At 46.1% G+C, this 13757-nt stretch overlaps 1 protein-coding gene across 1 annotated transcript in view; it reads left to right on the top strand.

Annotated features, from left to right (window-relative positions):
- The window catches only part of LOC144175688 (Na(+)/citrate cotransporter-like), an 88108-nt gene that overhangs the window by 37047 nt on the left and 37304 nt on the right, over positions 1 to 13757 (top strand). The window contains exons 4-8 of the mRNA XM_077704729.1: positions 2988 to 3103; positions 7141 to 7268; positions 7374 to 7464; positions 8700 to 8828; positions 12133 to 12252. Coding sequence (XP_077560855.1) covers positions 2988 to 3103; positions 7141 to 7268; positions 7374 to 7464; positions 8700 to 8828; positions 12133 to 12252 — 584 coding nt within the window. The remainder of the gene's footprint in view (positions 1 to 2987; positions 3104 to 7140; positions 7269 to 7373; positions 7465 to 8699; positions 8829 to 12132; positions 12253 to 13757) is intronic.

The following is a 13757-nucleotide window of genomic DNA, read 5'->3' on the forward strand; positions in this document are numbered from 1 at the left end:
CTATCCCCACAGCGGCTTCTCTCTCGACTTTAAAGCGGGGGTTTATATTTACAAGAGCTCTGAGGCCGGTCAACTAGCGCCGCCCCTCGACTACCGCGGGAGACGTAGAACGTCTTCTTTCCCAGCGGCCGCCACGTAGAACGTGGTCGGAGGTCGGGGTTAGCAATTGGCATATCCGAACTGCTGGAGCCAGTGCCTCGTAATGCATGTAGCAGAACAGAGAGATACGGGACGAGGGACTCGGTAAAGATACATATCAAGGTTGCAGTCGTCATTGCCAGTGCTATTCGGCTTTTTTTTTTTTTTTTTTTCGAAATATATAATAGGGCCGAATGACGTGTGCTTGTCACGTTTCTTTGATTCATTGATAAATAAGCGAAAATATAAGTCGAGAAAAAAAAAATATATATATATATATATATATATATATATATATATATATATATATATTAAACTCACAGAGCGCGCAGAAATTGGTATAAGTAAAAAGTCGGGTACAAAGCAAGAACAATAACAAAGAAGGCTCACTCACGTAGCGGCAACGGGACTTGCATTCATCAGAGTACAGGTACATGATTTTGCTGTCACAAACATTTGCAACACATTTCTTATAGCTTTGCGGAAACCTGTTAGAAGGAGCGGAAATTTTTCGGGTACGAAGAGTGTGCATGCAGTCGGGCAATGCCCATGGCTAAACAACCACAACAAAAAAGAAAGGAGAGAGAGAGAGAGAGAGAGAGAGAGAGAGAGAGAGAGAGAGAGAGAGAGAGAGAGAGAGAGAGAGAGAAAGGGGTCGTATTAACAAGGCAGCTCTCAAGTTTGCACCACGACGGGGCAACGTACCTGGCGTGGGCTGCAAGTTCAAACAGTGCAGAAGACTGGACAATCGCGGCTTCAAAAATAAGGGAAAAGTATACAATCAGCTATTTCGTGAGTGGGGAGACTGGTTCGGACGGATCCATACAGGCATGTACGGAGACTGTATTTTATTTTGGGTGTGCCCGCCGCGGATTGAGGGAATAGATGCAGTGCACAAGAGAGCATTGCACAGTGAACAAGCAACCGTCCCCCACCTCCCCCAAACTTAGGAACATTTAACCCTTTCTGATTTATGGAAACTTACCTATTTCCTGTTCGGTTGCTAGCTCACTGTGCAATATATATTTGAGAAAAGGGTTGACTCACGATTAAAAACAACAACAGTGGTTTACTGACGTTTCGACTGGAGGACCAGTCTTCATCTGAGTAGCGTACAACCCAGAAGCACGCACGCTTATATAGGTTTCAGAGCTGTGCTACAGTGACCCTTGTTAGGAACTTCAGTTTCTGGGTTGGGGCGATTTTCTCAAGTATTTCTTGCGGCTCCTCGGGAAGTTTCTTCTACTGCTTGTGTCCGCGTGCGGTCGTGCGTGGGTGTGTGTGTATGTGTGCGTGTGTGTGTGTGTGTCCGTGTGTGTGTGCGTACACGCGTGCACATGCGTGTGTGCGTGTGTGCGTGCGTGCTTGTGTGTGTGTGTGGGTGGGTGCGCGCGCGTGCACATGCCCGTGCGTGCGTGTGCGTATGTGTCTGTGTGTGTGGATGCGTGCGTGCGCGTGCGTGTGTGTATGTGTGTGTGTGTGTGTCCAGCATGTCTCACTCACTTGTCATAATTACTTCACAGTGAAGTTGTAGACTTTACAGGATTCCCGTCGACTGTCAATGCCCGACCGTCCACGGGGGGATTATGGTTACACAAAACAGCAGTAGCTCTTGTTTTATCGACCTATCCCGCAATGACAATTAATATGAAAAATAATTTAGAAATGTTCATACCATATTGCGCGTACTTGTTCAATCAATCAATATAGTCGGTCACATTGTAGAACTAAAAATAGTTATCCACCAACGCAGGTTCACCGGTCTTCCATTTTCACAGCAATAAAAGGGCTCTGACTGATCAACAGGGAAGCAGGGCCAAATCAGGTCATTCTTTGTATGCTACTGTCGCCGCTCACCGTGAGCAAATCGGTAGTCTGTCTAGCAACGGCCAATGGAGAATCTGGCGTATCAAGGTGTGTGTGTGGGTGGGGGAGGGGTATGGGATTGTGACGGCGTGTTTTTGTAATAGAATGAGATGCACGGGTTGTGGACGGTTTTCATCCGCGTGTTTCAAGTTACGAGTACGATTTCGAGTGTGCGGACTGCCCCTATCTCTAACAAATGGCTGTTCGGTGTGATGTGGCGTTGCGCTAAACGTTATAAGGCCGTTTCAGAAGCAATCGGTGGTCCGTGCCGCATAGTGCGGATGTGTATTTTGTGGCACCTATACCGCCACCCCTTGTATGAAGAGCATGTTGAGCGAATATTAGTTTTTGAAAAGCTGAAATTATTGAGATGATGCAATATCTTACACTCGCGCTACTCACTCACTCACTCACTCACTCACTCACTCACTCACTCAAAGAACCCTATTTATGTCCACTGTATGACGAAGGTATCTGCTATCTGCACTAGACTTGCAACCTCCGCTGTCGGAACCCATCCCTTCCTCCAAATTTCCTCCTCTCATCCCTTTGTTCAGTTACCGAGCTCATCGTTCCGCCTCTCGTTATCCAATGTGCCGCTCTTGTGGTGCACCGGCTGTCACCTATTGGCCCTACATTGTCTGCCAAACTACAGTTAATTCTCTTTATTCGAGATAAAATGCCTCGAACTCGAGTTTTCGCCCTAACGAAAAACGAATGCAGAAATACTTGCAGTTACATAACACCAGGTTTTATGCATTTGCGGTATTCATATTTCTTTCTGAATTTTGTCAGTCACAATGGGATGTCAAGCGATTGCCCTGTGTGGCTGTACGTATGGCTGTATCTATGTATGTACGCCCTGTATGTTGCCCTGTTGCTCTGTATGTACGCATTCGCTCTATTAGCTATGTTGAGAAGACTGTGTACAGATTTAGAGCCAAACATCTTATGCAAAAATGTGTTCTCTCAACAACCTCCAGGACATCGGAATGTTCGGATTGTGTTCACTGGTTATGGCTGGCGCCGTTGAGACGAGCAACTTGCACCAAAGAATAGCGCTGAAATCTTTACTCATTGTTGGCACAAGCAATGTTAGGTGAGTTCTGCGACAGTCCTTATTCTGCTTTACTGTTGGAATACGCTCAACCCTAAGACTTGAATTTATAACTGCAAGTCTTAGTGTTAGCCTTTTTAATTTTTGTACACTATTTTGCTTTTGTTTCGCTTTCATTATAGTTGCTATTATCTGTCACTCTCTCTTTAATGTAAAGTTTTTATTGAAGAAAATTATTTGTTATTCTTACCATTTTCAGCATTGTTTCTGTGGTAATGAATGTGTGATATCTGCGTAACAAAAAAGTAACTATACAGAGCTGGTGCGTTGTGGTGCTCCTTCAACGCCTGCACCTCAAATCATCGAAAATTTTGTTGAGGAACTTGTTTATTCCATAGAATATCATTATGGTCAGCGCCTATCATTATCGTCAGCACCTGATTTATCTTTCGGAATATCAGTGTACATAAAAATGTTGAATGGGTACAACAAATTTCTGTGTAAAGATATGTATAACGCAGAAATAGGGCCGCGAGGGAGCTCATAGAATAGGCATCGGCCTTAAGGACTGCCCTGAAGGCCAGGAATTTGCATAAAGTAGCATGGCGTGCACGCATAGGCATTATCACGGGAATATGCTTTGCCAAACATTGTCCAATAGTGACATTCCAGAGCTTTTCCAATTGTTGGCGTGTCACCTTTCCCATACACCAGCCAATAATGGCGGCCGAGGTACTGCCAAGCTCGGACACATTGTCCACTGATGATTTGCCATGCTTTGGCTCAGACCGTTTTACTGCCCGGGTACTTAGCTTTAGCTTGAGAGCAGCATTTAAATTTATCGCTGAAGCATAGGTGGCCGGCCCACTGTGGGTTTATTTTAGGAGAGTTATAAAGTCGGTAGGTGCCGTATGGTCCCGATGTGGCAGGTTTAAGTATTTCACGTATGATTTCAGGGCATGTGGTTAAAGCTCATGCTGAGTAACTGACACTTCCTTTATATTTATCTTTTTATGCATGAAAAGAACTGTACTAGCGTTTAATTAGCTCTTATTACGAGCAGCAAGTCGCCACTGGGGGTTGTTTTTCGCTAACATAGATTGCACGAATAAAATGCCTCACGGTGCACTCCCATCCGTGTACGTACCCGCGAAATAAACTCACCTACATTAACTAGTGACAGGAAGCCACGTAAAGGAACAGGCTCTAAAGAGCATTGCGCATCACTACAGAAGGGTGTGCTGGGTCTCCAATGCACCCGTCGATAATTTTAAGGTACGCTAAACATTAATGCCACACACCGCTGAAACACCGTTACAACAAAACCCTGCAGCGGGTAATGCTGCTGCGACAATGTTGTTTGCGAACTCCCGATACCCTCATCGCCGACGGATCCTTTGTGTTCCGGAGACCCGTGGCTAGCTCTGATATTCCAGGCCCTGTTTAATCTTGAGGGAGTGGGGCGTACGCATCCACAAAAAAGGGGAAGTTCGCTGCTGACATGATTTTGAGTGAAGACAGCGCTATGGCAGTATGCTTGATCGTTGGCTGCGAGGCACCGCCTCAAATAGAGGTGCCTGAGGTCTTCTGGTGCGCGCTCCCTATGCGCACTTGTAATCAATGTGCAAAGCCACGACAACTATAAGGCCCACCGAGATTCGCACTATGAACGCTTGTACAATTAGGCCGCCAATAACTAACTGCTCGAAAGGAATATTAGGTGCGGAGTACCTTATGACCGCACAATCGCCGTCCGCGTCCGTGCGCATAGCATTTACAATCGCAAAAAATCACACAGGCACCGGCAGGATTCGAGCCTGTATTTGATAGACCAGGCAGAGTTAGTGTCAATCGTCTTACCCATTGGGATACGACAGTGAGTTAGTACCCGAGATTCAAACGGCTTACTCTATCGCCTGTAACGGTGAGGAGTACCTTTGGACCTCGAAGTGTCCGTCCGCGTCCAGCCGTGCGCACACCACCATGAAGCGAAAATTAAAGGGGTCCTGAAATACCTTCCGCCGATGCATGGATGTACATGTAACCAAATAAAACAATGTATTAGCAATCTCCTCCCGCAAGAATTTTGTTGAAGCGATGAGTATTAGCTGAGAAATCATAAATCAAAAACCGCGCATTATCGTCGCGCCGCGTTTCCTCCTCCTTTCAACTTACTCTCCGCTGTTGACGGCGCGTCAGCCTTCCCTCCCGTGATGCTGCGCTCCTCGGCGGTGACGTACTTCCGCTATCGAGCTGCTCATACTGCCGTCTGCTACGGGCAAGCTTTGTTGACACCTTGAATCCCTCACTCCGCTCAAGGCTGGAAAAGCGAATGAAAAATCTGGCCGCATTTGCGCGGCGGCCTGGCCTTGCCCTTTCGCGATGTGCGTTGCTGCAGGGCAGCACGTGACTTTTAATCGTCTGCGGACTCGCAGCCGCTCGGGGAGGACCGTGCGCTCGGTCCCTCATGCACCGCGCACTGTTTACCCAAAAAGCGCCGTATCAGATGTGGCCCCGTTGGTGCCGGGTCTTATTTTGTGGTGGTGGTAATTCCTGCCGGCGGCGTGTGAAAAAGACATTTTAAACCGATACAGAACCCGTGCACAAAACGCTTCAATCATGTGACCAGTTCAGCTTGGGGCGACGCGTGGTGGAGAGCGGCAACGTTGGCAAAACATGCTCCGCCGCGGCTCTGAGCTTTCTAGCGATGGTCTTTGACAATATCAAACATCGGTTGCCCTGGCAACAAGGCACAAACCGCTCTAGAAGTCAGTTACGGTTGCGTGATCCCGGTTCAGCTTGGGGCCCCACCTCGCGGCATATGGGCACTGCAGGCATACTACTCACTCCCATTTGGAAGTGAGAGATGCGTTTGGCATTACAGGAGGCGATGGTGTGTGTGTTGCGGACGCCTTTGTTTCGCGATGAAATGCGACGTTGTGCTTCTGCGGGTGGATAGTGCTTCCCATGGTCTGGATTATCTTTCTCCAGCGGCGTACGACTCAACCTCGCATGGGTATGTGCAGTGTGCGTGGCTAAAAGCCATCTCGGCTTGTGCGCCAGAGTTAAGTGACTTGCTGTTCGTCCCCGCAAACTGCGCGCGAGGTGAGTGCCGAATTTACGAGGGGCAGGAGGAGGCAACCGTCTGTCAATCGCGGTTCGGACTTGCAACGCATGTTGTGACGTTGTGTTCGTTCGAAACGCATCTCTGGATTGTTTGGAAGTTGAATAAAATGTATGCCTCAAACCCGGGCATTTGGCTCAGGGCGTTCTCTGCGATTGCAAGAAAGAAGTGCCACGGGGCTTTAACGCTTTCTTTATGGAACGTACTCAGGTAAGAGAATATGCATGTCGTGTTATGGCCCTGTTGCATTCAATACAAACGGTTAAGCATTTGTTTACACTTGTTTCGTTTGTCGTAAAATGTCCAAGCACTCCGCACTCCGCTGGCCGATCAGCCGGCGAGCCGACGCTGAGCAGACGACTCATCTCTTTGCCGGAAGTGCGTGAAAAAGCCGCCCGATAGCAGGATGTCTAGCTCATGACGAACATCTGGGAATCGATGATGTAGACATGTGAAGATGGCGGCGTCCAAAAACATGAAGGAAAGGGTGAGAAAAAAGCGACAAACTTTGCAACAAAAGTGTGAGCTTTCCGCTGCGCGTAAAAGAGTAATACTTGACCCAGATGACCTTGACGACCCAATCTAACGATTGCGCTACTTCATTTAGTGTGCTCAAAACGCCTTTCAGGGCCCCTTTAAGCGAAATTCGATTTCAGCCGTGAGCTACAGTTACATTTCGGGAATAATCAAAGTGCAACTCACGGCTCAAATCGAATGACGGTCGGGGCGCAAATCGGATGTCACTCGGGGCGCAACTTGGATGTCATTTCGCGTTCCCGTACTCCGCACCGTCGCCATCATCCACGGAGTGGAGATGCTGCCAGTTTTTTAGTTTTTATCTCTTTCTGAGGCTTACTTTTCTATTGGTTTTCAATTTTAGTAGTTTAGTTGCTTGCCCAGCGTTTTGGTCTGGTTTGGCGCGTTGTTATTTAATGCATTTCCTTATTTCTTGCAGGCTTTTGTTGGGCTTCATGCTGGTGACCGCATTTTTGTCCATGTGGATTCCCAATACTGCCGCTACTTCCATCATGGCGCCCATAGTCATGGCGATCGTAGACCAAATGTACAGTTCTGACTCCCAAAGTAGGTCACACTGCCTCTCCATGTAGTAGTGTGCTCTTCCGAAGTTCGCAGTTCTAGAACACGGGTGTGTACGCACATTGCCCGTTTGGTTTTTTCATTTTACAGGTCTGGACCTTGAAGGTCACAGTAACCAAGCTTACGTACCTGACAGCGACGAGACAACTTCCACAGGAACTGTTCAGACAGCAGAATTCGAGTAAGAGTAGATGTGAACGGCTAAGTATTTTGCTGTTTTTATTAGTTCATTTGCTGGACGCAGAAATGTAGGAATATAAGAAAACAGTACATGCTGCGAAAATACTGAACTGGCTTCCAATAAAACAAGCTTACATTCTTACAGTGCGAGATAGCAATGTCCTGAAATGGAGACTTAATTGGTGCTTGTTTAACGAACTATTTTTATTTTTTAATTCACGCAGTATCAAAATTTCTTGGGCATAGATTTTGTTGTATTTATGATAGAACGTTCTTTTTGGGCTACTTCACCAATATAAAGCGAAAAAACCGGCGAGAAATCAGAGAATTCTAAACTAATGCATACCATTGTTATGCCGCTTGTCGAGAGTGTGAGTTCTTTATAACGAAATTTTGTAGTTTTTGAAAATTCGCTGGCATCAATTATGTTGATTTACGCTATAACGACGATTAGTGCTAGTTCCGCATATTCTGCATTTTAGTGGACAAGCAGGAGGGTACATGGTCTAGCTGCCTCTGGAGGGAGGGAGGGGGTTGTGCGGCGAACAAGGCTACGCATTAATATGCTTATTTCTTATCGCATGACACTCCGGGTGGTTTCTCGAAGCTCCGGGAAGACGCAAAACGGCAGCTTTTGCTTTGCAACCTTTTCTCGCGGTGAATTTTAAGCAGAAAGTAAACATTTGATGGATTGATGCATTATAGAAACATCGTTTGGACAGTTTTTGAACTTTTCTCACGTTTACCCCCCCCCCCTCTTCTTACATGAATTTTTTTTTCCTTTGAGGGATTTTTACAAATACCAAACATGTATTTTTAATAAAATGCGGAGAGCACGTACCCTCGGTGGTTAGGCCTTTGCTGACCGCCAGAATATATAGTAAATAATTGTCAGGAGAACCCTAATCGATTCAATTAATTGTGGGATAATTCGAAATTTTTTTACACCATGAGATGGCCCAAATTTTGGAAGAGTTATACGTAGAGAGTGTGCATGCGTTTATTTTCCTACAGAATTATTGAATTGATCTGAATATTCCACAAACATGTGGCTTTAGGTCGATGAAAACTTTTGTGCTCAGATGCAGTGTCTGCAACCGTAACTGCTGCTGCTATCAAAGTTAAATACACAAAGTTAGGCGGAAAGCCTCATACTTATATTTCTATGCAAACACTCTGCAATTATTTTTATTCCCATGCCCTTTGGTCACTACCTGTAAATACTACAAAACCCAGGACTGGATCCCGTCGGAGGGTTCTCCGCACTACTATGCTGCTGTCCGTGGCTTACGCTGCCAACATCGGAGGAACCGGATCTCTCACCGGCACGGGCCCGAATCTCGTGCTAAAGGGGCTGATGGACGAGTGAGTTGTGCTCGTCATTGCCCTTCACCGTGCCATGCGTAGATGTTCAACCGTGATGGGGGCGACAGCGCAACGCTGGCGTGGCATTTGGCATGCTAAGTGTCGATGCAAGGGTGGAAGCTTCGATTCAAATTGTATACATGTAGCTTGTCGTCGTTGTCTCAAGTCTCCCTGTTAATACCTCAGCGTTAGCGACGACATGTAGCAAGTTCCGCATCAGAGGCATTTCAGAATATAAAGTGAAACAATAAAACGCTAACCAATGCACTAAAGTAGAAACCAACTTTTTTTCATGTAGGAGATTTCCTCGCGCATCATTAGCGACTGCTTTGGGAACAAAATTTTCCATACCTGATCTCGAAGTCACGTACTAGAGTTGGTACACTTGACAATTCCATGCAAAAGCGCACTTCCTAAGTAAACTTGTTTTCTGCGGTTCCAACGGCAGAAAGCGACAAGGGTAACCAGCAATATTACATGACTATGTGCTCTTCACAAAAGTGTCGACTAAAAGATATTTCGGATGCGTAACGTCTATTACATTACTCGTTTTGGATTTAGAGGATTCGCTTCGGAAAACAAGTGGCTTACACATCTCACAGGTCTACCCTGCCCGTAATGCACTTTCAAGTGTTTCCACAAACACAATGAACTTAAGTATAGAAGGGTTGTATAACTATGATATAACAACAACAGCGTCCCTGAAGGGAAGGGAAAGGCCAACAAACTCTTGTCGTCCTCTGACAAGCTCTTATTTTCGTTTCAAAGTTTTGTACCAACTGGCCCAAGCTTTAGCTCTTGAGAGCTGTAAATGCAGCTTTACTTTTATTCCTGCCCCAAAACAAGGATTCCGTCCTGCTGCCATTCAGACATGTGCTCACCTCAGCTGTGCACTGAAGCGATATTCCGCGACACCTATTCCTCTCTGGCTCTCGCGATTGCCATCGACACCCTTAAGTTCCTGGCGCACTCACGAAGGACTAATCAACCACCTCACTTGTAAACAGGGACTAAACACAACCTCCAGTTCATGCGGAGCATTCCGCGGACGCCAGGCCTCCACAAATCAGGCAAGCAAGCGTTGATTCAGAAACAGTAGCTCGCGCGAATGCCCCTCCAAAGCGCCATCTGTCCCTACAACGCACCATGGCGATGACAGTTGCCCTATTGATGCTGGAACTCAATCTTCACTGATGCAAGAGCCAAAAAATGTCACAAGAGCGGATGACGAACCTACAAATGAACGCATAGGCACAGAGACTTGCATCGCAGTGCGGAAACAGTGTGCGGAACGTGCTCTTCCGACTCATTAGCTACAGAAAACCGCACCTACTGTGACAAGAACGTGCCCTGCCGCCTCAATTCACCTTGTTTTCCACCATGGGAAATTCATCATCCCCTTTCATGGTAGCCATAAAATAAAAGTAAAATTTTAAAACCCGGCCGATTACCATGCTGTCCCTCTTACAAAGATTATGGGCCTGGCCTCTATCCTCAGTGTCGCAACGGCTAAACCTTCTATTAAGACATGAACTAAGTTTTCCTTTGGGAAGCCTCATTACAAGCGTTACACAAGCTTTACAGCCTCAGGGGCGGTCAATCCCGCCGTGCTCATTCAGTGCAAGGTATGAACGTTTCTAAAGTATACGATAACCTGGTACCCGCCGCGCTCTTCAAAGTTTTTCATTTCTTTCAGCTTTCTTCACACCGGCGTGATGTCGTCTTCTCATACCTAAAAATTACCGCGTCTCCATCTCTTCCAGTGAGGCTTTTATCCGCTCTTTCTAGCACCGCGGTTGTATGTCTCAGGGTTAAGTCCTCGCACCTTCGCTATTTTATATGGCGATAATAAGACTTTTCTGGAGTTTCAGCGCATTTAAGTACATCTACAGCAACATACTGTGGATGACATTACTGTTCTGTCTGGTTACCCTGATTTTCACCTCCAAGCTGTCAGCCTGGAGCACGCTCTTGATAGCACTAATTGTGGGTGCAAGCAGTTCGGCGTCACAGTGCCCCCTAACGAAGAAGCATTTATTACCGAGGTCAGCAGTGGGTCCCGTCGCCGCTTGGCAATCTACCCTATCTGCCTTTCTGGTCAAAGCATGCGAATACCAACACTATTTTAGTCGTATTTGTCTTAGATCCGGCCTTGCAGCAATCAAAATGACCCGCATATTTGCCTGATTCATTTTTAGGCCACCAACGGTTCATCAAGCCCTTTAGGAGGCTTAGCGCTAAGCCTCCCAATCTGTATGTCCCAACTAGCCCAACAGCACGTTCTATTGATGATCAAGCTCAATTCAACTCTTTTACAAAGCCGGTTTGGACGCTACTTGTTTCCATCAGCGAAGCCGCAGATGCGAGAAATTGCAGGCCTGCCAGCTCTCCTGCCCCAATGCTAGAACAGTAAGCAACAACTCAGTATATTTGATTAACTATAGCCTATCAGCGTTGTGAAGCCCGCCTCCAGAAACAGGCCTGTTTCTACAAAAATTCACCCGCCCCACATATATATACGGCTCATAACGGCCGCCACGGAAGTTCCAGCAAACAACAGATACTCAGCCTATTTCCCACGTTTCTCCCCGAGCGGTTGCTGCTCCGATTAGGCTTTCCATGGATCTTGCGAACGCTTACCCTAGCAACTTGTCCCGCAAAGGTGAGGTACTCTCATACGACTTCACCTAGGGGTGGCCCTCCCGCATGCTGAGACGAGGATTTTGCGGACGTTTTTCTTGGGCCGTTTGAGCAACATCCCCATTTGCCTCGCTTGTGTGGAGCAGGCTACACTCCAGCTGCCCTGCCCTGCGAAGCCTACGTCTCGTGCATCTCGCCTCTTAAGGCCCCAGCCCCTGCCTACTGTCACATTTCGTCGCTTGTATACAAGATCGACCACCATGGACTCGTGCTGTGATTAAGGAGTGTATCTGCAGATTTAAATTTCTTCATGGTGGATATTCAACTTCTAAACAGAAACACTTGTATTGAAGTTCCCCAGCCGTCATGGTTTATGTTCACTAATCTTACAATATAAATCTCATTCGTCTGTGCACCTTATTTCAACAGCTGGGTGCTTCAGCTATGATTTAAAAATGTGAGCTCAGTTTCAAGTATCAGACGAAATAGTCTTATCGTGTTAGCTGTCATCCGTAGTTTCCGCTGCGTTCGAAGTTTTTGAATATGATTGCCTTCAGCCACTCCGCAGTACCGGCGTCGCTTTGTAGAGAAACTTCGCGGAGTTTTTTGCATATTCTAGAATGCACATTGTATATCCCTCTCCTTTTTTTAATCTTTATTAAAGCAAGTTTCCAAGCTCCACAGAGCTGACGTTCGCAACATGGATGCTGTACAACGTGCCCACTATGGTCCTTCTGGTTCTCTTTGCGTGGATCTACCTCGTGCTTACAACAAAGCGTGCGCTGTAAGTAAGAGTTTATCCATTCAACCATCCATTCATCTATCCATCCATCCGTCTGCCTGTCTGTCTGTCTGTCTGTCTGTCTGTGTGTCTGTCTGTCTGTCTGTCTGTCTGTCTGTCTGTATCTCTAGCGGGGAACGACATAACCTTGGAAATTTTTAAAGGATGGTTGTGACATTTTACAAGGAGAGCTAGCAAACTTAATCCCGAAATGCTTCAAGGCAATAATGATACGACTACTATTTAAAATGGCTGCTCAGTCCAAAGCACAAGGGCTGTAGTATGAAAGCTAATTACTGGAACATTTACCCTGCTTTCGGTTTTCGGAAGCTGTTAACCAAATTAATAGTTACCCATATAACTTATGTTTCAGCTATCTACGTAACACGAGAACTTTTATTAGGAGTATCCTAAGACTGTTTCGGAGCGAAGGAAAGAACAAAATGAATTTAGAAAGTTCGACTAGGTAGTTATTCTGGTAATTCGAAATGATTAGAACATGTCAAATGTGTTCTAATGGCACTGATGGACCAATGGCTCAAAGCGACTTGCATAAAATCTTAAAGGACATCCAGAACGAATATTCTGGCACGATAATCATTCCAGAGGAGCGTCGAAAGTTCCTTTTCGGAAAGGCTTCAGAAAAGAAGATACCCTCTACATGGAAGTATTAACAAAATGGCTAGAGGTGCCATTAGGAAGCTCACTTCCGAAAAACAGGGGTAGAAGTAAAAATAGAATACTTGAGCTACTTGACGTTTTCACCTTCCATTGTCTGTTAAATGAGCAAGAATATTACTTTGAAGGATTACCACTGGAACTATACTGGGATATCTCTGTCGTACTGAAAACATAAATTTGTGTAAACAGACAGTAATCTTGAATATACATCTGTAAAGTGTTTCTCAATGTATGTAAATAAATAGTATAGAAGATGCGAATAAATACAACTCTCTCGGGCGTATGGGCAGTGCCGAAACAAATGACGAGAAGGAAATGGGCAGTAAAAGTGATGTCGGCTAGGGGACATCCGGCAGGCGCTCTGCAGAAAAGAGCGGTCAGTTACGTGTACCACGAAAAGGATAGTACGCCACGATTTCGTACCCCCGGTTATGAATTATAGAACAGAAGTTTGGAGACCTAATAGACGCCTCGCAAGAAAATGTCTGGCGAACTTTAGTAACGCTTGGGGATAAGAAACGAGTGTCTTGAATTAGGTAGACGCCAACGAGAGAGGTAGGCATCACAGTTTAATCTCCAAGAAGTGGAGGCGGGCTGGAAAATGTACTGCAGAGTACTGATAACAGATGGACGGTCAGGGTAACAGAATGACTGCAGAGAAGCGCGTCTGAAGGTAGAGAACGGAGCAGCTCGGGAGCGGGTTGAGATGAGAGAAGTTTGTGAAAAAATGGATTCAGACCACACCGGTTGAAATACTAGGTAGTCTATGTGGAGGAAGCTTCCTCTACCATCAGGTATAAAGTATAATAACTATGGTTACAGTTCAC

This window comes from Haemaphysalis longicornis, unplaced genomic scaffold, assembly GCF_048455015.1.
Source record: "Haemaphysalis longicornis isolate Haplotype H1 unplaced genomic scaffold, Haemaphysalis longicornis Haplotype H1 scaffold_3, whole genome shotgun sequence".
NCBI classification, from domain to species: domain Eukaryota; kingdom Metazoa; phylum Arthropoda; class Arachnida; order Ixodida; family Ixodidae; genus Haemaphysalis; species Haemaphysalis longicornis.